At 33.2% G+C, this 27865-nt stretch overlaps 5 protein-coding genes across 6 annotated transcripts in view; 3 read left to right on the plus strand and 2 right to left on the minus strand.

Annotated features, from left to right (window-relative positions):
* The first annotated feature begins 1596 nt into the window (after positions 1-1596).
* LOC123699447 lies at positions 1597-9175 on the plus strand. Its single transcript, XM_045646379.1, has 7 exons — positions 1597-1893; positions 2089-5671; positions 5996-6187; positions 6460-6579; positions 6981-7238; positions 7719-7907; positions 8998-9175. The coding sequence occupies exons 1-7, from the start codon at positions 1769-1771 to the stop codon at positions 9073-9075; spliced, it is 4545 nt and encodes a 1514-aa protein (XP_045502335.1). The 5' UTR covers positions 1597-1768; the 3' UTR covers positions 9076-9175.
* A 1579-nt stretch (positions 9176-10754) lies between these two features.
* Positions 10755-17142, plus strand: LOC123699448 (ras-related protein Rab-1A). Its single transcript, XM_045646380.1, has 5 exons — positions 10755-10943; positions 11398-11662; positions 13634-13765; positions 15346-15562; positions 16021-17142. The coding sequence occupies exons 1-4, from the start codon at positions 10930-10932 to the stop codon at positions 15544-15546; spliced, it is 612 nt and encodes a 203-aa protein (XP_045502336.1). The 5' UTR covers positions 10755-10929; the 3' UTR covers positions 15547-15562; positions 16021-17142.
* LOC123699450 lies at positions 17131-18432 on the minus strand. The gene is made up of 3 exons (XM_045646381.1): positions 18269-18432; positions 17683-17796; positions 17131-17273 (listed from the first exon to the last, which is right to left on the minus strand). Exons 1-3 carry the CDS (start codon positions 18387-18389, stop codon positions 17176-17178), a joined length of 333 nt encoding a protein of 110 aa, XP_045502337.1. The 5' UTR covers positions 18390-18432; the 3' UTR covers positions 17131-17175.
* Positions 18433-19830: 1398 nt separating this feature from the next.
* LOC123699672 (two pore potassium channel protein sup-9) lies at positions 19831-24833 on the minus strand. Of its 2 annotated transcripts, none has more exons than XM_045646676.1 (8): positions 24753-24833; positions 24079-24263; positions 23651-23868; positions 22910-23084; positions 21754-21860; positions 21349-21467; positions 21101-21212; positions 19831-20523 (listed from the first exon to the last, which is right to left on the minus strand). In XM_045646676.1, exons 2-8 carry the CDS (start codon positions 24203-24205, stop codon positions 20392-20394), a joined length of 990 nt encoding a protein of 329 aa, XP_045502632.1. In that variant the 5' UTR covers positions 24206-24263; positions 24753-24833; the 3' UTR covers positions 19831-20391. The 2 variants fall into 2 exon arrangements, with proteins under 2 accessions (XP_045502632.1, XP_045502633.1); XM_045646677.1 differs by lacking the exon at positions 24753-24833 and adding an exon at positions 24673-24691.
* A 326-nt stretch (positions 24834-25159) lies between these two features.
* Positions 25160-27865, plus strand: part of LOC123699878 (bifunctional glutamate/proline--tRNA ligase) — a 30165-nt gene continuing 27459 nt past the window's right edge. The window contains exons 1-5 of the mRNA XM_045646927.1: positions 25160-25177; positions 25212-25322; positions 25408-25740; positions 26126-26276; positions 27568-27687. Of these exons, the coding sequence (XP_045502883.1) occupies positions 25286-25322; positions 25408-25740; positions 26126-26276; positions 27568-27687 (641 nt within the window). The 5' untranslated portion in view covers positions 25160-25177; positions 25212-25285. The remainder of the gene's footprint in view (positions 25178-25211; positions 25323-25407; positions 25741-26125; positions 26277-27567; positions 27688-27865) is intronic.

Genomic DNA, 27865 nt, shown 5'->3' on the forward strand with positions numbered 1-27865 from the left:
ATATTCGTATAAATTCTTGAAAGGCCAACAAATCGTTCGCAAAGTGACCGACAATGCGAACGCTCATGGGCGGCGACGAGCTTCCAAAAAGTAACTCGGTTGCTCTTTTGTTGGTGATAATATATATAAAAAAATATATATATGTATATACATAAAATGTTGGTTTCATCAAAAAAACTACGAACAAAGTAATCCGGCAGTGGGATCTTAGACTATGAGTTTTTTTTTGCATTTCTTTGATCTCATCTGAGCGGATCTGAATGATTTAATCTGAGTGGATTATAATATTAAACTTTTTATGATTTATTATTCACAGGTTTCAATTACATAATATGTATTCAATTCAAATTTTGTCTCGTTGTATTAACTTATTTAATATTTATTTATTGCACACACTACCTAAAAGATTACAGTATTTGAATTTCGTGCCAATCGAACATTGAGATATACATATGGAGATGACACCGCCTACATCACTTATGTTCCGCTCAACAGTTATATCTAACCGAAATTATTATCTAGTTATATCTAACTAGATAATAATTTTTAAAACTTAGTTAGAGCAAAAAAATGGCGCACAGATTTTGTTCGTGGTGTCTCCTCCATACGTAGTAATATTATCTTATTGCAATCGAATAAAGACATTGTCTTGGTTAATGTCGTTGTTAAACAGTATTATCCACAGTATTATCTTATTTTATTGACAACATCCAAACTAATATTATAAATGCGAAAGTAACTCTGTCTATCTGTTTGTTACTCAATCACGCCTTAACTACTGAACTAATTTGCATGAAATTTGGTACAGAGATATTTTGATACCCTAGAAAGGACATAGGATAGGTTTTAACCCGGAAATCCCACGGGAACGGGAACTATGCGGGTTTTTCTTTGACTGCGCGGGCGATGCCGCGGTTGGAAAGCTAGTTCGTAATAAATTAAAAATAATATCAAGTATGAAGATGGTCTATAATCTATAAAATGGAATGCGCTATGTTTACGTGAGCGTGATGTTCCCGCGAACTTTGCCGCGAACCACGTGGCGACGTGATACCTAAATTTGAGTAACGCAGATTTGTGACAGCGTCCTTAATTAAAGAAAAGAAAAAAGTTGATCACGAGAATATTGCGATAATTAAACAATTTTCTCAACCAATATGAAACATTATTTCAATAATTATAACATTGAAACAATGAAATTAGGCGGAATCGAATCCCTCCTCGTGATTGAATTGTTTTTAATCCTTAAAAATTTCTCATTTATGGAATACCCAGATTATCAATCCAGTTCTTGAGTACTTTGATTATATACTCCCTACTACTACTATATGGAGTATATAATCAAAGCTTGAGTATTAACTTCGAAGAGTTTAATTTGTTTTTGTTATTGACCCAGGGCGCAATTTTACTAGTATTATAATATAAAAACAGTTTTTTATTAATTATATAGAGTAGGACTAATTTTTATTATATTATGTAATAATATTAATTAATTAAACTAATAAAGTGTTTGTCTAAGAGCAATTGTGTTTGTATTTTGCATAAAAAAGTAAAACATTGTGACATCTGTCAAATATAATGTCAAAATTAGGTTATGTCTGCTCTGTTAAATTTAATATCTGTTTGTGTTTTTGATACGAGTGGAAATTGATCAGACTTGTTTATTTTGCAAAAAAATTGCTGTCTACTGTGTAATTTAGCGAAGTAAAAGACTTGTTTTTGGTGTGAATTCAATCGTGTGTGATTTATTATGAAATAAAATTGAAAGATGAGACGAGGTCATCAAGGAATTGGCGGATGGCGTAATGAAACTCCGAGACACTATAGACCGCGAAACGGCGGCAATCCTCATTTTAGGCCTTCAAGGAACTTTCCTCTATTAAGTTCTCCCAGGTACCTATATTTAATCTCTGGCAAATTGAAATAAAAGCTTTATAATAACATAACTGCATTATTTAGGTAGGTACCTACTTTTTTACAGGTAGGTACTTATATGACAATATTATAACCGCCTACATTCAATTATTAGCATTGAGATATAATCGATTTTAGTGAAATTTTGTTTCTAAGTTTTATTATTGTCTGCAGATTCCCACCACCCGGTCCAAGGTCGCATAGACCAAATTTTCATCGCCATGAAAGCAATGATCATGACAGATCTCGATATAGATCTGATTTATCACATTATTCATTTACCAGATCAAGTGATAAACAACATCATAATGAAAGACAAATTTTACCTCTTTTACAACCAAACATGAAACATGGTAGTAATGTAAGCACCAATTCATACCATGGCACTAGCAACCCTGATCGGTATCATGTCAACAGCATGGGAGACATCGACCACAGGCAAATACAGCACAAAAGAGACTTCAAATCTCACCCAATTCCACCATGGAATGTTGATAACCAATTTCAAGATATTGATGATCGAGCCTATAATAGGACATATAAAAATGACTCAATGGAGCAAAATAAAACACAACCAGAATATGTTGGTCATAGACCACCATCATCAGATCACTATGGCGGAAATCCAATTTCATCAATAGAAAACTCGAATACTTTTAGTAGGTCTGTTGATGATACTGTAAATATTGTTAGAAAACGATTATTGAGCAAAAATGATAGTCAACACACACCAGAAAGCAGAAATCAAGAGGAAAATGTTGTTGATAATTCAAACATCATGGAATCGGCTAGTAGTCATCATGAACAGCCAGTAAAGAAAAAATTACCAAGACAAAGACAAAATATTAAAGTAAATTGCGATAAAATTAAAAATAAAATATTTCATCAATTGTTCAAAATGGATAAAGAAAAGATACATAAGCTGTTAGACAATCCAAATTCATCAACAAAATTTGAGTATGCTATAAATAGTTTATTGACGGAATCGCAGAATAGCTTTAACCAACATTTGAGATCTGTTGCGGAGAAATCTCTATGTTCGTCAAGTACAGAGTTTATGGAAAATGATAATAATACCATATATGAAGATACATTTATGAAACAGATGCAATGTATCTTAGACCCTCAGGACACTGTGCTCCTTGAAGATATCAAGCCAGTTGTGATGGCTGAGCTCAGTAAAGTATTACAGTTAGATGAATTTGAACATCGATTTGATACAAATGAGAAAAATAATTTTCCATCATTATATCAAGGTGATGAAACTGATTATTGTCATGAATATCAAGATGCATATAACCCAAGAGAACTACCTCAAAGCAATACCAATGACAGCACAAATAATACAGAAAACTATAACTACAATTTTGTTGATCAAGCAGATAATTATTACCGGCCTTATGAAGACCAGCGTACTGGCCAACAAAGTGATGATGAGCCTCAACCATTGTTTGAAAGACGACCCAGACGAAAAAGCTGCAATTTCAGTCGTGATAGAAATAATACAACAGAGAAAAGAAATATGAGGAAGAGTGTAGACAGTAGATTAACTGATTACTTTCCAAGAGAGGAGAAGTTTATACCAAAGGAAGAAGCTCCACCACTATTTGACGCTAATGTAGAACTGGGAGATGTAGAAGATACTTTTGCAGAGTTAGATAAACAGTATCATGTTGCAGTGGACCATGACTTTATTGAAAATGATGATTTATGTAATCCTGTACCAGATTTTAATAAAAATCCTTACTCTGAACTTAATATAAAACAAGAAAAAAACAATATACATGACTTACAGCTGCTGAGCCAAGACTCATTTAATAATCGTAATAATTTCCAGAATGATCAAAGTCAGTTTAATCCAGATACTACCAATCCATTGGAGGACACAACTTATCAACACTCATGTCAAATGAAAGGAATGGAAGTGAAAAATAATAATAATGACAGTGAAAACTCAAATATTATTACAACGCCCAAAACTTCTGCATCATCAAATTCAAGGAAAAGATCGATAGAGCAAAAACCGTCTCACCGTAAAGAAAAACGAAAAAAAATGGAAGAAAATTGTGACACTTCTCATAAAACAAATAATAAAAACGAAATATTACATGACCATGATTTTATAAATAAAGAAAAAATTCAGTCATCAAAGTCTACCTCTAGTGTAATTTCAAAGAAAAATGACAAAGCTCCTCCCTCTGAGGAGAGAAGAAAGAGCTCTAGTGAGAAAAATTATTCTGATAAATATGTGAAAAGAAAAGAAAGTGAAGTAAAACAAAATAATAGTAGGAAAAGGCAAACTTCAACTTCATCAAATCATTCCATCAGTCCAAAAAATAATGATACCTCAAAAAACCTACATACCCCATCAAAAACTGAGACAAAAATTACTTTAAAAACGATAGATATATTTACAGAACAGCCTAAAAAAGTAAATTTACACCAAGCTTACCGAAATACAGCTCAGCAAAGTAATACTAAAAAAATTGCTGAAATTAAACCAAAACCCACATATTTGTTACACCAAAAATCTTCGAAAAAGCATGATGTGACTACACAAGTCATAAAAAGATTATTAACAAAAGAAACTCAAACATCAGACTCAAAATGTTCAACTTCAAGGTTTTGCCAGACAGTGAAAACTAAATGTGCTACAAAAGGAATACAAACTGATGTGGAGTTACCTAACAAATCAAACAAAGGGTCCAAATCTACCGACACATTTGAAAGGATGAAGGAAATTGACTTAGAGATCCAGGTGCTATTACAAGAAAAGTTTAAATTGTATAACTCCTTAGAAAGCAAAGAAGGAGCGGTCCCAATGCAATCATTGGGTATGACTGTTCTTAATGTCGGTACTTTGGATGATAACAAAGGAAGTAATGATGATTTTGAAGATGACATTGTTAATAATTTTACCAGTATACCAGAAGAAGAACTAGAGCAAATTGCCTTTGAAACAGCTCAAGAGAATCAAAATCAATCATTTATGAGCACTCGTCGTAATCAGCGACGGAAGGAATTACAGAACAGGCCAGACTCTGAAAGCCCTCATGGATATACCAAGGATAAAAAAAAATCTAAATCTCCTAATATTTCACTTATTGAACAAATTATAACTGATGATCGTCCTTTGGAGGATATAATATCCCTTGATGATCTTGAAGTTACTCCAGCAAAATCTAAACCGAAACCAAGACAAAGACCAAAGAAAAAGGCAGCTCCCAAAAGAAAAAGAAAAACTAGTCCTGAGACTGTTGAATTGAAAGAATGCTATGTCCTTCTTATACGAGAGGATTTTAGTAAATATTCAATATGCAACAAAGTTGAGGAGATTGTGTCCGATTTGGTTGGTATAGAAGACATAAAAAGAGAATTTGAAGATGATGTAAATTATATTGCTGATACTAGAGCAGGAGTATCAGCAGGAAGAGTAGTTCCAAGTGAAGAGACTATTATTGAGGAGACTATTGTCAATGACCTACAGTTTGATATGTTAGATGTGTCAGAGGACATTGTTATTGGAGACCATTGTGAAGTTAAATGTACTGATGAAAAGGAAGCTATTGATCATCCAGATGTACCTATAAGTGAGGAAATCATTTTGGATAACAGCCAGTCGTCTATGGAAGATGTAACCACTCCGGCTGAAAGTCAAGGTGGTGAATGTAAATTATATGACTATTCATCTGATGAGAACCTTCAACGTGATTCATTGATTGTTAGCGGAAATGCTGATGCCATTTTGGCTATTGAGGTATGTTTAATATTCTTATTAGATAAAGCATGTATTCTTAATTTTTTTTTTTTTATCTGAAATGATTCTATTTATTAGCTCTTATTGTTTACATGCACATTGTTATGTGAAACTGTATTTTAAATTCATTTAATGCAAAGTTTTTCCTTAGATCACCATGATATCATAATAGTTAATTCAACTATGGCTTCAGTCTGTCACAAAATACTTTAATTTTATTTTTAATTTCAATTCATTCTTAATTTTTTTTACTTTAATATTATGCAAACTTAAAACATTATAATTTTAGAACATTTTACACTATGTCTATAATTTCTGTTACAGTGTGTTGAACAGAACTTCCTAGCGGCAGGCCTTGATGGCAATGTATATTATTTCAATGGTGATGGGCAGCTCATCACCACATTGCGGGGATCAAACTTGGCTGTGACTTGCCTCACTATAGTCAAGGAGAAATATGGCACCACTGTTTACACGGGCTCATTGGATTCTCGAATACGATATTACGATTTGGAGGTAAGGATCATGAAAATATGATTTTTAGGTAGTTTTTTAATATTCAATATTGAATATAAAAAAAAAATATGCTACCTTTTATTGCGAAATATGTACCACGGGCCGCTAGTAAACTATACAAATAATATGACATACTAAATTTAAACAAATATTTAAATTCTTAATAAAAATAATTGAAAATAAATCTTGAATATGTCTTTGAAATTAATGTAGCCTAAGTTTTATGATGACTAATAAACTCAATTATTTATTTGATTATTTACTCTTTTCAGACTGGCCTAGAAAAAGGTCCAGAGTGTAATGTTCTAAGTCCCATACAGACAATGGATAGAGCTTGGGACACAGTGTTTGTAGGTACAAGGACAGGATTTGTTCTGCAGTTTGAGTGCAAAGTAAGTTATTTAAAAAAAAAATAATAATAAAAAACTTTATTTATCCATACCTTCAAGTTATTGTATAGAATATTATAGTTTATTGACTTACAGCTTGATTATGATTAATTTTACAATAAATTATTTATTAAAACTTACAAATATTAATATCACAATAACAATTTATTGAAGACATAATAATATGTCTATCTACATTTGGATTCTTGATAAAAATAGCCTTCAACAGAATGTATGTTTGAGTTAAATAAGACTTTTATGCACAATCGTTGAAAAAAACACGCTATAAAAGCAAACATACATAATATGATTTTCTTTTCTTTTATGAATATAGAGACAAATTTTTTTTCTATTAAAAATATTAAAATTTTACCATAATTATTTTTGTTTTATTATTTTTTCAGAATAACATGTTAATACCAGTGAGTACGGTGAAATTCTCGGACCAATCTATACTCGCGCTTCGTGCAATGAAGGAGGGGCCACGTAAAGTGCTACTAGTGGCCGCTAGGTCTGAGAACGTGACAATCAGAGACGCGCAAACCGGTCTGTTGTTGCGTACTCTGTGCGGGCCGAAGATGACGGTGTATACGCTGTTGTATGAAGACGGGAAGGTGTACTGTGGCACCAGTAGCCATCAGATACAAGTGTTTGATTACACTGTGAGTATTGGTCATATTTATAAGTGCTATTCTTGTATCAACTTTATGACTTATAATCTTTTCTAAAATATTAGTAGAATGGTATTTTATAAAGGGAAATATATGCTATGTTATAACAAAGACAAGTTCTATATTGTTGCGTTTTTATTACAAATAGTTTTCACCTGTGACTGTGATAGATAATAAGAGATAGTGTGAATATACGACACATAAATAAATAGGTAGCTATAAATAGAACAAATGTCTCAATTTGTCTGCAACCATTTGCGGGCACAAGATATAATTGAAAGTTATAATATTAATTATTTAATTATTACAAGTGGACAAACATAACCACATAAATTTTTTTAATTCTATCATATTATATGAACAAATGTACCTACTTATTTTTACTTACTTTCAGTGCCTACTGAATTAAATAACATGTATTTGCATCAACCATGGCAATACATTTCTAATATTTATAATGATGTGTTATAGAGCGGCGCGCACGTGGGCACGCACGAGGGTGGCAAGGGCGCGGTGTGCCTGCGCGCGACCGGCGGGCTCGTGTTCGCCGGCTGCTACGACGGGTGCGTGTACGTGTACCGCGAGGGCGAGCCGCGCCCGCTCGCGCAGCTGCGCGGCCCGAGCCTCATGCTGCTGTCGCTGGCGGTGCAGGGGAGTAAGGTGAGGCGGGAGATTTGAAATTGGAATGTTTTATTTTTATTTTTGGAGGTACAGATTAAAAAGGAATTGATGAATTTTTTTTTTAATAAGGAGAATAGGTAAAATTTTTACAGTACCTACTGAATAATCTAAGTATAGTCTATTGTTTTCGTTATTTTTCATGGATTCTTTTAAATTTGTGAGTTTGTTGTAAATTGCTTGTAAAGGAGATTGCCCAAGTGACTATGGCACTTGGTATCGCAATCAAACTTATTGTGTCAAGATGAAATATAGCTCAATTTGAAGCTTGATGTTAGTACTTTTAGAAACGATTAAAGTTTTTATGTAAATAAGCCGCAGTTCACGACAATAAAAATAAAACAAAAGTTTTATTCAACGCTTCAAAAAAATACTTTATCGAGTTTAAACTAACGATGAACATTAAGTTTTACATTTATTACATAGGTAATATTTTAATTTACAAGATAAATGTGAAAAGTAAATCGTAATAAACATTATTTCAAAATAAATAACGTCGAACAATGCGTCGAACACATTCATTCAATTATGACATATTATGTGATATGACGCTGGACGCTTGCAAGAGAGATAGATATATGTGTCAAAACAAAAACTTTTACTTTTATTTCTATTTATTCGGTATAATTACGACTTAATAGTGATAAATATGATCATTATAAATACAAATAGGAATTAACAATATCACGAACACGTGACACAACTAGTATTTTACCGATTCCATACGTGGTCATACATGTTTCAAAAGAATAACTTTTACTATTATTTCAATTTATCCGGTATAATTAAGACTTAATATTGATACATATGACCATTATAAATACAAATAGTAATTAACAATATCACGAATACGTGGCACAACTAAAATTTTACCGATACCACCCGTGGTCATTCTCCTTTCATTGTTTTATGTATTTTGACGTAAACCAATATATTTTTTTTTATAATGATCAATTATTATTGAAAATATGGTAGCCTATTTCTTTATTTTTCCTATGTTAATTTTGGAGACATGCTTCTTACATAAGCAGACTTATTTGAGAGAATTTATGGAGATATTTATTTATTGCAGATAATTGCTGGGTTCAAAGACAGAAGCCTGTATATATGGAAGATTCCGCTATGTATATTACAAGAGATGATATTGTAAATCCCTACATTAAGTTGTAGATTCACCTTTACTGATTATGTATTTACTTTATAGTTTAACACCTTTGTATATAGAATAAATGGATTATGAAGTTTTTTTCCTAAATAATCTGTTTTATTGGAAAACCTTACCTTTACAATAAGAGCTAGCGCGCAAGAGCAACTTTGTCTCCGCAACTATTTTGTCTCTCCCATCAATTTGTATGGAGAGTTGCGTCGCTACGTGCGCGCACTTTCATACTAGCCCATTGGTGGGAGAGACAAAATAGTTGCGGAGACAAAGTTGCTCGTGCGCGCTGGCTCTAAGCTAACTATACGGTATACCTAAGTGCTAACATGTGTTAAATGAAAATTATAACGATTATAACTATATTTTCTTTCTAATGAAACTTTTTTGGGCGCTTGTATATTTAAATAATTTCTCCCTAATCATCCCTAATATTATACTGCGACTAAATTAGTCACTAAGGACAAAATGTATAATACCTATTATAACAAACGATATTATATATGAATATTCAAATGCCTGAATGTACAATTCAATCATAATAAAAATATTTCATAATATACAATATAATACAAGTGTAGAACAGTTACGGTCTTAGTAATAAAATGTTACCCATTCGCTTTGCAATGGATTAGTTATTGGATTTCTTTGATTGGATTAATAACCTGTCTTGTTTTTATAATTGACGTTTCATATTGTGAGCATGAGCAGGACACAGCTATGGTAGAAAATCACATAGAAAATGGTAGTTTATCCATTGTTTAACTCTGTGGTTTAACTTTTTATTAGTTAGGGCCGTTAAATTCTGCGCATTGAATAAAAACTACAAAAAAAATACTCCTTGAGGTTGCCTTGAGGCACAGAATACATAATAGTAGCTAAACGCTACAGAACGGACACTCTCCGCCTCCCGCCAAAATTAAACACTTACCTCACCCCGCACGATCAGACATGTTATGGTACCCATTTCCCCGCAAGGACGATACCAACGACGTCTTTAGACGAAACGCAACGAAGATTGACAACATTAATCAAATTGACTTAAAGCAATTTTATTATTTTGGATTTGTGATTATCGTTTTTCGTAGAAAATGGTTAGATATTGTGCTGTTTACGGATGTATTTCATCAGAAAAACGCGAATTTTTTTTTACGCTAGTCACAAATGTGCCAACCATAAAGAGTTTACACACACATTTGCAGTCTCTACAGTGTGACTGTCAAAACTATAATTTTGTATGGAGTGTCCGGGGTGTGCTTGAGGTTTGTTCATACAAGACGTAACATAAGCTAAAAAATCGTTTCAAATATTTTTTTGTGACTGTTACAGTCCATGTCCACGCACAAAATAACGGGACCGATTTTGATGAACTTTTTTGTTATATGTATTATATATATGCATTGCTCAGCAACTCGGCAATTTAATTTTAATCTGAATCTACGCACGCGCGAACGAATTCCCGGCACAGCTAGATTTTGGTATTACAGATACCTACTTTGATTTGTTTTTTTATTCGTATACTTGTAAAAAAAATATTAATTGGGTATTATTTAATTTGTGTTATGGAAATTACTCAGGAAATTACAGATAAAATTAGTCAAAAAATAATTACATACAAGACGTTTTTCCGAACGCATTATAATTTTTGCCAAGTGGCACTCCTGCCATCTGTGAAATTCTGACTTACGTCAGTGTGGGTGTTTCAGTCGGCCATTATTCTAATTTCTACGTATAATAATTATTTAGTTTTCTATTTTGCGCTGTACTATACTCGAAACAAAGGATTTCATTATTTTTGATATATTCTACACCATCATTATAGTGTTTGAAACAAATTTATAGTACAAAATGAATCCAGAATAGTAAGTACATTTTGATGTCATGATGTGTAAAACAAGGATGGGCTGTAATTTTCATAAATATTAATAAAAAATGTTTTAGAGTTGTGTTATGTTTAATGAAATATAGTGAACAAATTAGATTTCATCCTAACTTGGTTGTGGTCTTTGTGTAATTATGTTTGAAAGATGTTGAGGTGACTCATTATGTCTGTGTACCAAAGAAATCGAAACGTAATCGTTAACGATGTGAATGGCGCTTGAATAAAGTACGAGCGAAAATGATCTACTTCCGCATATTTTAAAGGAATCTTACAATTAAATGCTACAAATTCTCAATTAGTTGTGATATTCTTTGTTCTAAACAATGATACGCCTCCTTCGTACACCAGCCGTTTTTGCTTGATAACAGTTCGACGTATTTTTTGTACGCAGTTTATTTTTTAGTTGCTACATAATCTTTGTGGTGGGTTTTCAGCGACTACTTGTTCAAACTTTTGTTGATTGGTGACTCTGGAGTGGGCAAATCCTGTCTTCTCTTGAGATTTGCTGACGACACATACACGGAGAGCTACATAAGTACTATTGGTGTGGACTTTAAGATAAGGACTGTAGAATTAGATGGAAAGACAATAAAGTTACAAATATGGGACACAGCTGGTCAAGAGAGGTTCAGAACAATCACATCATCATACTACAGAGGAGCTCACGGAATCATCATTGTTTATGACTGCACAGACCAGGTAAAATTAAACATATCATAAAATACTACTTAAAATATGTAACTAGGTAATATCTAATAAAAACATGTTGTTTTTTTCATATTTAGTTTCATGTTAGAAAATACTAAATTATATACTGATGATTAACACTGAAATAATTTCATAATTTGAAAACATTCATAAGGTCAGACTGTAATTTATTAGGAGACAAACACTGATGAAATTATCCTCAATATTTTTGTAGAACTGATGTTATTTCATTCACTCAACATGAGCTGTTGCATATTCTTATTTTTTATATAACAATATTTAAATTAAAAAAATGTTATTACTAAAAGAAAGTTGAAACTCAAATAGACAAACAAATTATAAAGAATCACTTAAAGTTTAAACAATTGACCCTTAAATCAACCCGAACTGCAAGAAATAACAATGAAGATCCAATCTCATTGCATGCACTCGTAGATAATAATTATTAATTGATGATAACTTTACCTTGCAATCATGAAATCATAGAAATTTTAATTGGACACTTGACCTTGTTTCCTTTTAGTACAAAAACAACAAAATTCATATGAGGAAACATGTGTTATATTTTTAGGAGTAATCTCTGAACTGAAATATGTAGCTTATTAAAATTATTTATTTATTTATGCTTTATTGCTCAAGATAAATTAAAAAATGAGACTTAGCCTAGGATACATTATAACAAACGGCGATCTTATCGCTTAATAGCGATTTCTTCCAGACAACCGATTGTACAGAGAGAAATTAAGTAAAGGATAGAAATTATGTTTTTATTGGTGTGAATAATTAATACTCTATAAATGGATGTTAAATTAATGCTTCGTAAATAGTGAGATGTTTAATTTATTTTTTGGATTGATAAATTTTTACATATTTAAGTACTAGGTTTCCGCCCGCGGCTTCCCCCGCGCAGTCAAAGAAAAGCCCGCACAGTTCCCGTTCCCGCGGGATTTCCGGGATTGCGTCATTTTCTCGGGTATCAAAATATCTCCATACCAAATTTCATGAAAATTGGCTCAGTAGTTTAGGCGTGATTGAGTAACAGACAGAGTTACTTTCGCATTTATCATATTAGTATGGATTATCTGTAACATTACTTAAATAAACTTAATGGAATTATAAAATCTTATAATCAAGTTGGTATTGTATAAAATTTATATATAAGTAATATGTAAAAATATGTTACCTGTATCTTAGTATAATGTACTATAAAAATAAAAAACACGAGGAATTTTGGGTGATCATAATAATACAGTGAAATTGTAAAATTACTAGAATCCTGCTCTATTCAAATTTATCAAATAAAATTTCAATTGAGCTCTATTTCATACAATTAGTTTTTATTTTCTAAAATATTATTCGAACAACATTCCTTTTAAATGATAATTTATATGTAGAATTATCTCAGTTTGACGATTGCCATCTAATACATATGTATCACATTGGTTATTACTCATAAATAATTCAAAAGCCTGCCAAATTCAATACTTCTGTACACTAATGTTTTTGTGAGCTAAATTATCACTTTATATTATGTCATGATTCATGAATCTACTAGAGATAATGCATTAAAATAATATTATAGTGTATTTAAAATAGGGAATTTCTCATAAAATTGATATTTCTCTTGTTAAATCTTTAACAATATTAAAAAGCTGAAGACTAGCGCTAATCTCGGGAACTATTGGTCCGATTTGAAAAATTCTTGTGGTGTAAGATAGCCCATTTATTGAGGAAGGTTAATAACTTCACGCTACGACCAACAGGAGTGAAACCGCGCGGAGCAGCTAGTATTCAATAAAGTAAATGTATAGGTACTAGGGAATGATAAAAAAACCTTGAAAAAATCTATTTATGATTTATCTCTTAATTATGTAATTTATACAATTTTTCTGGAGACATTTTTAACTATGATATAAAAAGTGATCTGTAGATGGACTTATTGTTATTATATTCACATTCCAGGATTCCTTCAGCAACGTAAAGCAGTGGTTGGAGGAGATTGACCGCTACGCTTGTGACAATGTGAACAAACTGCTTGTGGGCAACAAGTGTGATCTCACCACAAAGAAAGTCGTCGACTACACTACGGCAAATGTAAGTTGTCCTACTAGTATTTTTGAAGTGAAACTTCTTTATCAAGGTTGGAAAAAAATTTAGTGTAACATTTTTTCGTTACGCGTGACATTTTTCCATTACGCGCCATCTTTTTCTTATCCCTACCACGCGTGATTCGACGTATTTCTTTAATGTTGCATATAGTAAATTATTTTTTGAAAAATAAGGTCATAAAGAAGTTTCACTTGTGTACACTAGTACACGCACACATTTTTTTTAATACTATGAATCTTGATGTTTATAAGGATAGATGAATGGTTGTATATTAATCTTTCATAATTAGATTGGTATGAAATTTGGCATTATATTTATTTTAGTCTGGTTCAGCAATTATAATACTTTTGACTGGGTACCTCTTGCTTTGTTTATGGCATTAAGAGCATCACCTTTGATTTTTATCAAGCAAAGAATTCCATTCTCTGAAGTCAATATTTTTAAATATATTTGTTGTTCTTAGTTAAATATAGATTCATAATATAAAATCCTAGTCTTCATACTTACTACATAATACAATTGTTGCAAATTATTAATTTGCAATTGATTGTAATATGTCTTTCAATCATATTTCATATCAAATCATATTGAAGATAAATTTATAACAATCAATCTTAGTTTACTTTATAATAATTAAGGTCAACATAAATCTTTATTAAACACACAAAAGACAATGCAGTGAGATAAAGTTCAATGACATCTTATCTCAGGAGCATTATACTGTTTCACTTATGTGCACTGTGTAGTACCTGAATTGTTTTGAAAAGCAAATTTCGATAATATCACCTTTTAAAGCTGTTCCAATAGAATTTCTTTGGCCTTAGTTCAGTAAATAATAATCACATAAATTGACAGATTTATTTTGGTTTTTATAGTAGAGCCATTTTAATAGGCAACATTTGACAGTTCAACAAAATTCAACAACGTAACCTAGTAACGACGACATAGAATAACATGATATTTCGTTTTGTTAGAACTGCACATTTGCTTAACTTTTTTCAATTACGATTACATATTTATAATAATAATGACCGATACAAGTAATTTTAAGATTTCATTTTACTGATAAACCATCCTAAACATAATAAACAATTTCTGAATTGAAGAACTGACGTCGCTACAATTTTGTGTCAATAAACCTTTTTTCTTTTTAAATACTAGAGACGTTACTGTGAAAATCGAAATCTGACATCTAGAATCGAATGCATTGATTACTTGTGAATAAAAATCATCATAAATTAATAAATTCGATTGACAAATGTTTCAAATCCGTATCGATTAATACACTTTAATCGATGTTTTTAAGCAGGTTACCTCTCTTCGAAGATAAAATTGATAGACGTCAAATGTTGCCTATTAAATTGGCTCGACTATAGAATATGTATTTCAATCTTGTTTTGACGGAACATACATATTTTTTGTTATTAAGATTGTAAGTGAGAATGGTTGTTGTTTTTTTATCATTTTTTTATGTTTACAATCAGAAAAAATAGCGAAATTATAGCATAATATAGTAAGAAACACATACGAAACTATTATAACTGACATCCCTATACAAATTCCAGCAATACGCGGAGCAGCTAGGCATCCCGTTCCTGGAAACATCAGCAAAGAACTCCACCAATGTGGAGCAAGCGTTCATGACGATGGCCGCTGAGATCAAGGCGCGTGTTGGCCCACCGTCCGCTGGAGCTGCGCCCGCTGGAGCCGCGGTCAAGATCGACCAGGGCCGGCCCATCGACACCGGCAAGTCGTCCTGCTGCTGAATGTGACTCACGCCCGGTGAGTTTGACATGTATACAATCCTACACACACATACATAGGAGCAGCGCATCGAATGTGACCCATATACGGGCCTAGTCTAACAACATCCGCATTCAGACCCGATAATTGTAATAAGCAAGTATGTACAGGCATGCGTACACACGTACGTATACACGTTCAGGCACGCAAAAAGATGCGTGTTGTTACGTTCGCGCGTACGAAAACATACAAAGGGTTAGCTCATTGAACGTGAATCGGATAAACGCATAGATCATACCCGATGTGTATGACGTGCACACTTATAAATAAACCTAGCATAATAATAGTAATCACTCTCAATAATGTTGATAAGTCTGATTGGTCTGAATATGGAAATGTTTTACATTTTTTTATAATAAAAAGCTATCCTTTTTTCTATGAATATTGTAAGATACTATTATTTTCTTTGTTATTAATATTATGAATATCTGTTTCAGGCTGGCGATTCATCCATGCAGCACGAGCCAATGGCTGGCGCCAGTCGCTACACCACACTGTTAAAACGCAATTACAAAAACGTTTCATCGCATATAATTATTATATAAATAAATTTAAAACATAGCGCGTTCGATCGCGAACTTATCGTAAGCTAACTTCTATTAAGTTGCTACTGTCCGAAACACGTTAGTTCGTTAGTCACGGAACGGTGAAATGTATGGGTGTATGTTTATACATATTTATATATAATGAATATCGTAGGTATAATTTCTTGTGCTGTACTCCCAAAAGCAGGTCCTTTATGCAACGCGAGAGAAATTTAGTGTTTTTGTATTTGGGATAATGGAGAGAATTTATAAGATCTTCTGTTCATTCACTCAACGGGCTGTTTCAAGTAGGCTAATTATTATTTTGCCCAGCTTCTTCTGAACGTCACTCGAGGTACTAATAAATAATGCACTGGGTGTTAATTCCATATATATTTATGTATTGTTATTCTGATGCGTACTGGGGTTGTGCTGTCTTCGAGATTTTGTGTTAAGGGAGGACCCAGTTTAGAATGACCATAATTTTAACTCAATCAATACTTTATATGTCAATACTGAGAACACCCATTTAATTATAAGTAATTTAAACACCAATCTAACCTGTCTCACTTGCTATCGTTGTTATAATGCCCCATGTGTGGGTTCTCCTTTCGTACCTTCACTTAATTTTAACACAAAATTGTAGATATAGCAAATTGGCCTTAGTGTTAGACGGAATATGTATAGAGTAATCTTTAGCCATCTATTTCGATTCAGCGGGAACATAGTATTAATTAAAAGACATATTCAAATTTTAATATCACTATAATAATGTGATAGTGTGTTGCAATGTTTCAAATGTCGTCCGATTCAGTAATCGTTTCTAAAGTATTATGGAATTGTTTTTTGCAATAATACAACAAGCGCGATATTTGAAATATCGTAATGAGTAAATTATTTTATTATTTGATCGTATATAACTTACTTATTTTTGTACTATTATGTGAAGAATTAAGTTTAAATCGATCCGCTAACCCACTGTAATTCTGTATTAAGGGTTTCTTAGAAATTAAAACAGTATGCTATAATATAAAAGATGTTTTATTTACATTCCTTATCTCCTTAACGCTAACAGCAACATCTCATCATGTATTCATAGTCATGGCACAGTCCATGCAAGTTGAGTGGACATTGTAAAAACTCAGGACACAAAATTGGCAACTGATCTGAAAGCAATTAAAGTACACATTCATAATTTAGTTCAAAAAATACCACTGCTAAGTTTGCCCATTCAGATGAGATGATGGAGTAATTTTATAAGATTGAAAAAGATTTTGAGGTGTGAAAATACACTCAATAACATTTTTTAAGATGAAAAAATAACATTTAAGGTTGTCTTTCAACCATTCATTTGTGAAATCATAAACATTTGCTTCTTTAAAATATTATCGAAATACATTATGAATACTCATTGTTTTATTACGCCTGACTTAAAAGTTAAAACCAACAGCTGTTTATTAATCGAACCACGTATTGCCGAGCAGCCGAATAGAATCAAAGAAATATATTTTTATTCAATAGTTATTACATATTATTACAATACCGATATGGATCAGTGATGTTACTACAACTTACCTAATATGTGAGCGCAGCCGCAGCAGAAGCCGTGTATTACAGCCTCGTCATCCTCGCACCCTCTCGGCGGACAGCCGTTACACCACATACCGATACCCATCCATGGCACATTCCCTTATTGAAAAATAAAAATAAAAACTTACATTGAAAGTTGTAATTATATAAATAGCGAATTGAATTATTTCGGTTTGATATGTTATAAAGTATCAAACCACCATCAGCTGGTGTCCCTTAGACACGTCTTATAATCGAAAGAGCAGAATAAATTCGATTGCTCTGGCGGGATCATGGGTGGCTTACCAGAATAGGGAAAGACGTGGGTTCGAATCCTGCCTCTTTTTCTACTAGGTATTCAAAATAATCGATAGGTACATATTTCTATTCTATAAAAAATACTTTAGGTTTAAATTATAACGCATTTATTATTACAAAATAACAAACGTCGACACGATAAGGTGACGGAGGCAGGATCGATTCCAGAATCCAGATTTGAATGAATTTTTAAAACGTATAAAATAATTTGCATATAATGCAATAATTATTAGTTGATTACTATACATATAATAATAATAGTTTTTATACTTACATCTTGGAGCTTTTTTAACTGCACTAAATCCAGAATCGGAAGATGGAATAAAATATCCCAAAGAATATGTTACTAAAAATGTAAACAGAAAATAACACACGAGAACTCTTATTGAGCCCATTTTTACAAATATGTTTAAAAGCTGGTGTCCTGATTTATAAAGATACCTGAGACAACTAAGCAAGTAATTAGTTGTAGGTCAGTGCCATGGCGATAGTAAGACTTGCTGTAAACTCATTAAATATGCTTTAAAATTTAAACACATAGCTCATTACGATTTTGGATAATGTTAAGATATTTTTAAAATTTAAGATGTATCATGGTATTATAACAACAGTTGACATTATCCCCGGCTTCGCCCGTGGTACCTACGTACATATTACATAGCCTATAGCACGCAGGAATCATATTTTATTTTATTCAACGGTAAGAGAATTTTAAAGCTGTCCTGTAGTTCCTGAGATTAGCGCATTCAAATAAATAAATAAACAAACAAAATCTTCAGTTTTATTAGGGTTTTTTCATCATATTTTGAAGTACGAAGTCTTACATAAATTTATAAAGAATAGAAAAATTCGTGGGTTCGAGTCCCGCCTCGTGATAGAATTTTTTCTATGCTTTATAAATTTATATTTATAAAGCATTTGAATGCCATAAAGTATAAAGTCTTGTTGAATAACTAATGTTTGACCATATGAAAATGCCAGCTTTGTAAGACGCTTAGGTATTAATATGGTAAAATAACACGACAAAGTATTTAATAACCTTTATTATATTATATAGGTAACTAAATTGTATGTTTGTCATATGAGTAATTAACAACAAATATAAAAGTAGAGTTACCAACCCGGTATTACAAATTTTTTATTTTTAATAACAGGGCAGTTGAGCAGTATGGATCATAGAGATTTGCTTCCACGATCTATAACTCGAATAATAAAATAAGTTATCCATCTGAATTAATAAACATTAAACATTATTTAAAACGGTGTCATGGTCATATTATTACAATTATTGTTGTTGGCAACTCTATTACAATATAAGTTATACCTAACGGCTAACTATAAATAAATAGTTAACATAAAAATTGTAAAAATAATATTTATCAATAATACTGATATTTTGAGCATTTGACACATTGAGATCAAGTTAATTTTCATCACAGTTACATAAAGATTAATAGTAAACAATTTAATCTTGTCGCACAGAGACAGCAGGTTTGCTCTGTGGGTTTGTTGGCAAAAATTTTCCGAAATATTTTGCTATAACCTTTTGTGTGTGTGTAATTTTTGTGCGCCTTAAATTTGAACAAATACATAACAGTAATTTTAATAATAAATAACATTATATTAAACAATACGGAAGTCGAGTAAAGAGTAAATAAATTTGGCATCTTAATGGAAGTACAATATTAATTAATAAGTAGGTATATCAGAAGACATGAGTAATGGCACATTGAATGATTGAACACATAGTACTAATACTAAGTTCACTTATATCACAACTACTTGTTTGAATATCAAAGTTGATATAAAAGTTATCCTTATTTCTAAATGACTAGTAATTCTTATATTTTATGTCCTTGATGCACTTATAAGTTATAAACCTATAGCTTTATTTTCAAAAGCAACGTTTTCGTTTCGCTTTTGAACAAATAGTGCAGTATTTACTTATATTTTTTCATGTGCATAATAATTGTTGATATCAATATATTTTTGGCACTAAATAATTGTAATAAATGTGCGCACCCGCACAGGTCACGATCACCGCGGTAACCATGGCAACGTGTCGCGCGCACACCGGTCACCATAGCAACCGCCTAAACAGAAGCACACAGCCGTGCCCGCACAAGAAGCATTCACCGTGGTTACCATGGCAACCTACACAGAAGCGCGCACGATAAGCTCAGTGGAGAGCGAGCGCACGAGCAGGCAACGCGGTTACCATGACAACGTGTTGCATATAACCGTCACTATAGCAACCTACACAGAAGCGCGCTCGATGAGCTCAGTGGAGAGCGAGCGCACGAGCAGGCAACGCGGTTACCATAGCAAGATGATGCGCATATCCCTCTACCGTGGTTACCATAGCAACGCGTCGCACGCACCGGTTGCCATAGCAACCTACACAGAAGCGCGCTCAATGAGCTCAGTGGAGAGCGAGCGCTCGAGCAGCAAGCGGTGCGAGCGCACGGTCGGCGGCAGCAGTGCGCCACTCTCGCACGTCTTGTTGCCGAGGCAGTTGCACGAACACACCTGTGCACAATACATAGAATTGTTAAGGACAAAGAATGCTGTAAATGGTAAAATTATGGGAATAGGCTGGAATTAGTGTTAGGTTAAGTGAATACAATATTACGTAGCTATAAAAATTGTTGTTTAATTTTACGTAATTTTTGTAGTTATTTATCAGTAGCACGGATCGAACCCACACCCATCGACATAACGCCTCAGCCACCAGGTTCCCAGGTTATTGTGCAAATCGCGTATTTATAACTAGCTGCGCCCCGCGATTTCACCCGCATTGCTCCGCTCCTGTTGATCTTAGGGTGATGATATATAGCCTATAAACTTCCTTGATAAATGGGCTATCTAACACTAAAAGAATTTTTCAAATCGGACCAGTAGTTCCTGAGATTAACGCGTTCAAACAAACTAACTCTTCAGCTTAATAATATTAGTATAGATTATATAGTAAAAAAACTGGCATCACAGCTTGCGTATATGATTGGTTTCTTCATAAGTCAGAAAAATACGACAAATTATGTGTAATAAATTTACATCAAATAGTATCAAATTGTGAATATTGTCTGAACTGCCATAAAATTCTTACCGAAGCCTGATCATCGTGAGATCTCTGTCGACTTGCTATAATGTGGCCATCAATAGGCAGAACTGTTTTCGAGCCATCTTTGTCTTCATCTCGAGCGCTCTCCTCTGCTTGCCTGGAATTTTTATAATGAACACTTGAAAGAAGTACAATAAATTAACACGATTTTTATCATACAATAATGAAGTCGGTTAAAAAAAAACATTATATGGCAATATTTTTATCAAAAACTTGTAACTGGTAACACTCACATTGTCATAAACCTTAAGACTAATAAATTAATACTGGCAGCAACAACAGCCAGTCCAAATAGGATGAAAACCAAACTCAATGCCACATAGCCTGGCTTGCTTGTTAAAGCTTGGTCATTCTGAAAAAAAAAATTATTTATAATAATATAATAGCTGACCTGTCAAAGTTGTATAGCTAGGTATAGGTGTATAGTTTATGGCCTATTCCCAGAACTACTATATAAAACTACTACTATAGGCTGACATTATCCCTACTACATAATAAAAAAATCATAAATTACACAATACACAGGTGTGTAATTTAAAGGTATAATTTATATTTACCCAATCAAAAGTAACGAAGATAGAGATAATATGTCGTATGGAGCAAGGAAATCATGTAAATAAAAAATGAATGAAATATACCTGCAATGCAACATAATCGCCAAAGCCAATAGTAGTCAATGTTACAAAGCAATAATAGAAACTGTCAAAGTAACTCCATCCTTCGTATCTTGAAAATACTGCTGCACCTAAATAACAGAATTATGCTATTAGTAGTATAGAAAAAATATATCAAATTATTAGATAAATAAACAATATTGATAGATTAAAAAAAGTAGTCATAAGACAGGAGAAAGTTGCATAGAGTATAGGTACTGTTACACATGCTTATTTCAAGCACGCCGCATGCTTCAACCGAGCACTTGCTGCTTACAAGCACGTGTGTCAAAGCCCTTGCTCAAAATAAGCATGCTTATTTCGAGCATGCTCAAAAATCAACAGGCGTGCGATTTTTGAGCATGCTACTTGCGGCGCGGGTGGAAGGGGGCGTGCTTCAAGCACGTCTAAACAGGTTTGCTTATTGAGCATGCTAGTATCGATCAGTCGGTCGCAACAAGTGAAGTGCGCGTGCACAATTTCACGCAAAATGTCTCGCTGGGGCGACGAAGCACGCTATAAAATGGCATGTGTATTTGAATGTCTGCTTTGAGCATGCTTATTCAGGAGCAGACTTAAAACAAGCATGCCTATTGCTAGCAAATGTAAACTGCACATCAGCATGCTCGTATTGAGCATACTCAATAGCACGGTTTTAAGCATGCTATTTTAGAGCATGTGTAACAGTAGCTTTAAGGTAGTTACACATGCTTATTTCAAGCACGAGCATGCTTCAACTGAGCACTTGCTGCTTACAAGCACGTGTGTCCAAGCCCTTGCTCAAAATAAGCATGCTTATTTCGAGCATGCTCAAAAATCAACAGGCGTGCGATTTTTGAGCATGCTACCTGCGGCGCGGGTGGAAGGGGGCACGCCCTCTTCCACCCGCGCCGCAGGCACGTCTAAACAGGTTTGCTTAATGAGCATGCTAGTATCAATATAAAACTAGCATGCCTATTGCTAGCAAATGTACTGCTCATCAGTATGCTCGTATTGAGCCACCAAGTGAGTCGCCTACCCTATTGCTAGGTTTACTAATAAAATAATTTTTTTTTTTTTTTTGTAGTCTAATTCTAAATTAACATTATTTTTTTAAAGCACAAGTTTTACTTCATTCGGCAACCCTACAAACTAATCCTACCTGTAGTAATAATAATAGAAGACAACATCCCAGTAGCAAACATCAGATTCATCTCTGTAGCTTCCGTGGTATTGCACCTTAAGTAGCACTTGGCTCGTCTGATCACGACTGATGCAAATTTGTTCAACCTCTCACCTATACTTTGGAACATAACTAGACCAAGCGGGATGCCAACCTGAAAATATATGATTTTTTTTTCTTATTTAATAAATTGCTATTCTATATTATCATTTAAGTATGTTACATTAATCATATTCACATACAAGTTGTCAGTCTGTACAGATTCAAACTGTAAATTATGCTGTGAATATGCTTTATCATAAAAATAAAAAAATATTGTTCTGGTCTACCCTCAATAGTTTTGTTGGCTGTTAAAATTATTAATTTAAGTAAATTATTAATAATAAACTATAAAATAGTTTGTTTTGTGTACACACATATTATAGTAGTCTAGTGGCATAAAGACTCAATTCCGAGTCATAAAACATCTTTATGCATATAAAATTATCAACCACTAGCGGTCCGCCCCGGCTTCGCCCATGGTACATATTTCGCAATAAAAAGTAGCCTATGTCCTTTCTCGGGTATCAAGATATCTCCATACCAAATTTCATGCAAATTGGTTCAGTAGTTTAGGCGTGATTGAGTAACAGTCAGACAGACAGAGTTATTTTCACATTTATAATATTAGTATGGATAGTATGGATTAGCTCAGGATATTACATTTATTGTGTCACTCACCATAGCATAAGCCATACAGAATGCTTTTCCCCCAACGGTAACAGGAGTAGAGTGGCCATACCCAATCATGGCAAGCACAACAGTCGCAAAATAAAATGCTCCCGCAAACTTCCACTGTGGCCCAGCTTTGTGCGGCTTATTCTCTATTATGACTATTTCTATCATGTGGTAGTCCTCAGGTGTTATATTGTATTTCCGTACCAGGCCATTTTTCATGTCTAGAAAAGAATTCATTCTTAATTAGATACCATAAATAATTATAAAGTACATGCAATCAGAGAACACATACTGGGAATTTTATGTGAATTATTGCACTATGAAGTGCTTAAAGAATACGTGTGTGCCTTTTGCATTTATTTATATTAAAATTATCAGTACTATGTATTTGTGTTGTAGTATAACTACTAGTTGCACATTCAGGCACTTACCGGATAAAACCTCCCATCTCTTACTTTCTGTTTTAGATTCTAGTGCATCAAAAACTGCTGCACCAATCAGCAAGTAAGTAAATGTACACACTACAAGAGATAACGTACGAACGTTTTGGCGCTTCATTGTTTCATGATTTATATAAAAATATAGTATTCAAAACTGCTCAGTAAACGCAATATGCCTGTAATCATTAAAATTGTATGGGGGCTGCATCTTCAAATAAATTACATATCATTGAATATATGAGATCTCATTAATCTATACAAATATTATAAAGAGGAAAGGTTTGATTTTTTGTTTGTTTGTTTGTATGAATTGAATAGGCTCCGAAACTACTTGGCAGATTTGAAAAATTCTTTCACCATTCGAAAGCTACATTATCCACGAGTAACATAGGCTAGGTTTTATCCCTGAAATCCCACGGGAACGGGAACTATGCGGGTTTTTCTTTGAAAACGCGGGCGAAGCCGCGGGCGGAAAGCTAGTTTCTTATAAGAATATAGAAAATATTTTTATACCAAAGGGATTCTATGAGAGTAAAATTCCTCTAATTTAAAAGAAAAGTAAAGAAATTAGTATGACAAACTTACGTGCCTTAATTTTATAAATAAATAATATGTATCATAATGTAAAATTTAGAATAGAATATTGCAAATAAATAAAAACTTACGAAACAATTTATTGTTGTTCGTTTTTGGCACAAAATAATCTCAATAAAAATATTGATGGAAAACTGGGAAACCGGAAAACCTACATCGACCAATAAAATGCCTTCCTTTTATTTACGATCCTCTACACGGCGGTTAGTTTCTATTTGAATTAATTGGATTTTCTGCTTTATCAACAAGGCATGTAAAGAGTAAATAAATTAATAAATGTTATATATTTTGTGAGGAAATAAGCATTATATTTTGTGCATTTTTATAAGTAAAATTTATGTTTTTTAACTACATAATATTAATTAAATATTTAAATAAGTGAGATACGTTGAATGGAGTGTTTTCAAGGTCATTCTGACGTTTTGACATTCGGCAAAAAGTCAAAAGTGACATCAGCAGACAGCAGCTGACACTGACAGCCGTCTGTTGTGTGGCATGTGCGGTTGTCCGTATATACATAGTAGTCTTTGTGTGCGGTGTGCACGATTTTGTGTTGAAATATTCAATTAAATTGATTTAAATAACACTTTTAAACTATTGCATCATGAAAGTTGTGTGTAGTAAAAGCAACCCGCCTTTAGGTAAGGCTAACTCTAATTCAAAATGTGTTTCTCTAATAATTTTATTAATGTTACCTTTTATATCTATTTTTATTCCATTTCCCAGGCGGTCTGCTTGCGGTTGAACTCTACAGGTCTTCTGCTGGAAATGTAGAGATTGTTTGGAATGGGGAATCATCGATTACCTTACCCAATTCAAGCAAAGCTTTGGCATATGGCACCAGCAACGACTTAATAAGAATACTCGAAAACACGTTTAATAAATCAGCCGGTCCATTACAGAGAGTTACCATGAATCACTGGTTATCTTTTAGCCTTATCCTTGACGAAGAAATACCGAAATCTTTGGATTACTTAGAAAAAACCCTTGGGCCTCTGACATACTTAGTTGGGGAATCATTATCTGTTTCTGATTTGGCTGTCTTCAGTGTGCTTTATGGTAAGTATTATTAAGGATATCAAATCAATTTAACTTCCAACAAAGATTTAATCTATACTAATATTATAAATGCGAAAGTAACTCTGTCTGTCTGTCTGTTACTCAATCACCCCTAAACTACTGAACCAATTTGCATGAAATTTGGTTTGGAGATATTTTGATACCCGAGAAAGGCCATAGGCTACCTTTTATTGCGAAATATGTAGGTACCACGGGTGAAGCCGGGGCGGACCACTAGTTTTAATATAAATCATGATTGTCATTATGTAAAAATTTTGAAATTTTCTGACCTATCTTATCATCAAATAATACTGTTTTATCACTTTTATAGCACTTCACTGATACACATACAGAACAAAATAAAAATTACTTTATATATTTTCAGCTTCCAATAAGTTTAAGGAAGTATTAAAATCAAATCCTCCAAACAACATTATCAGGTGGATGAAACTTATCCAAGCCCAACCTTGTGTTGAGAAGGTTTTGAAGGAGTTGCCTGCAGAGATCCTTCAAAATGTTGTTAAGACTTCATCAAGGTAAAATCTATACTAATACTAGCTTTCCACCCGCAGCTTCGCCCGCGCAGTCAAAGAAAAACCGTTCCCGTGGGATTTCCGGGATTAAACCTATCCTATTTCCCGGGGTAAAAAGTAGCCTATGTCCTTTCTCGGGTACCAAAATATCTCTATACCAAATTTCATGCAAATTGGTTCAGTAGTTAAGGCGTGATTGAGTAACAGACAGACAGACAGAGTTACTTTCGCATTTATAATATTAGTATGGATTATAAAGCTGAAGAGTTTGTTTGTTTTTTTTTGTTTGTTTGAACGAGCTTATCTCGGGAACTACTGCTCCATTTTGAAAAATTCTTTCGGTGTTAGATAGCTCATTTATCGAGGAAGGCTATATATCATCACGCTACGACCAACAGGAGTGGAGCCACAGGGGTGAAACCGCGCGGAGCAGCTAGTTTTAAATGTTGCTAGATTGAAATGTCCATTTGTAATGACAAAATATAGAATTTTATAACATTACCAATTAAGAAATATTGGCTAGTTTGTTGTAGTAAGGAATAAGAATTGCGTAAGCACAGATTCTTATTAATAAAACAGGCTACAATCAGTGATATCATTATAAATATAATTATTTATAAATACAGTGTAAACTCTATATAACGACACTCCATTTAACGTCAAACTCCGTATAACGTCAAGATTTCTCGACTTTGGTTGGTTTATATTGTTGTCTATACAATAATACACTCCATATAGCATCACGCTCACTCTAATTAACGACCACAATAAGACATTACCAATTACTAGGAAGTACTGACTAAGTTGCCGAAATCAATGAAAATGTAGTTGTGTACATTTTTTTTTACTGACATACCGAAGATTCTAAGTAATGCAGTCGTTTGTTTGTTGTGTGAATGAACTTACACATGTTCACCTCAACTACTTGGCTTTCGTTAGTTACACGTTAAATAAAAAATTCTGCATGCCGAAGAAGATGGACGATCTGCCTAAAAATTGAAGAAACCTCAATATGAAGACCTTGATCAAGTGATGATAACATGGTTTCATAGGCAATGTCAAAATAATATTCCTGTCTCGGGATCAATCATGCAATTTTCCCTTTCTTTCCATTTAACGACCACTCTCTATAACGTCGAAAAATGCACGGTCCCTTAAGTGACGTTATATAGAGTTTACACTGTAATTATAAAATAAAAGATGCAAAAGTTAATATTAACTTTATTTTAAATGATAAATTTCACATAATTTCATCATTCATCAGTATTATTATTTATCTTGATAATATTTATAGGAGGTCTCCACCAGCAAATAAGGAAGCAGCGGGTAGTCGGCAACAAGAAGGCAAGTTCATTGATCTGCCTCATGCTGAAATGGGAAAAGTGGTTGTGCGTTTCCCTCCTGAAGCATCTGGGTAAGTTTCAATACTTAATAATATTTTATATGAAATTTTTATAAATGAAATGATCTTTTATGAAAAAACTGGATTCTAAAGCAGATCGGATCTTATCACTATATATGATAGTAGCTGTTCTGCATTGTTTTGCACTATTGTCCCTTTTTACGCCTGGCAACACATTTGGCGATGACTT

This window comes from Colias croceus, chromosome 18 (genome assembly GCF_905220415.1).
Source record: "Colias croceus chromosome 18, ilColCroc2.1".
Lineage (NCBI taxonomy): Eukaryota > Metazoa > Arthropoda > Insecta > Lepidoptera > Pieridae > Colias > Colias croceus.

Coding starts and splice junctions, on each gene's coding strand:
- LOC123699447 (XM_045646379.1), top strand. CDS start 1,769: ATGAGACGAGGTCATCAAGGAATTGGCGGATGGCGTAATGAAACTCCG. Junction 6,188..6,459: donor TACGATATTACGATTTGGAG/GTAAGGATCATG, acceptor TACTCTTTTCAG/ACTGGCCTAGAAAAAGGTCC. Junction 7,908..8,997: donor TGGCGGTGCAGGGGAGTAAG/GTGAGGCGGGAG, acceptor TATTTATTGCAG/ATAATTGCTGGGTTCAAAGA.
- LOC123699450 (XM_045646381.1), bottom strand. CDS start 18,389: ATGGGCTCAATAAGAGTTCTCGTGTGTTATTTTCTGTTTACATTTTTA. Junction 17,797..18,268: donor AGTTAAAAAAGCTCCAAGAT/GTAAGTATAAAA, acceptor TTTTTCAATAAG/GGAATGTGCCATGGATGGGT. Junction 17,274..17,682: donor CGGCTGCGCTCACATATTAG/GTAAGTTGTAGT, acceptor AATTGCTTTCAG/ATCAGTTGCCAATTTTGTGT.
- LOC123699672 (XM_045646676.1), bottom strand. CDS start 24,205: ATGAAGCGCCAAAACGTTCGTACGTTATCTCTTGTAGTGTGTACATTT. Junction 23,869..24,078: donor GAGATGGGAGGTTTTATCCG/GTAAGTGCCTGA, acceptor ATTCTTTTCTAG/ACATGAAAAATGGCCTGGTA. Junction 20,524..21,100: donor CTCACGATGATCAGGCTTCG/GTAAGAATTTTA, acceptor TATTGTGCACAG/GTGTGTTCGTGCAACTGCCT.
- LOC123699448 (XM_045646380.1), top strand. Junction 11,663..13,633: donor TTTATGACTGCACAGACCAG/GTAAAATTAAAC, acceptor TTCACATTCCAG/GATTCCTTCAGCAACGTAAA. Junction 13,766..15,345: donor TCGACTACACTACGGCAAAT/GTAAGTTGTCCT, acceptor TACAAATTCCAG/CAATACGCGGAGCAGCTAGG.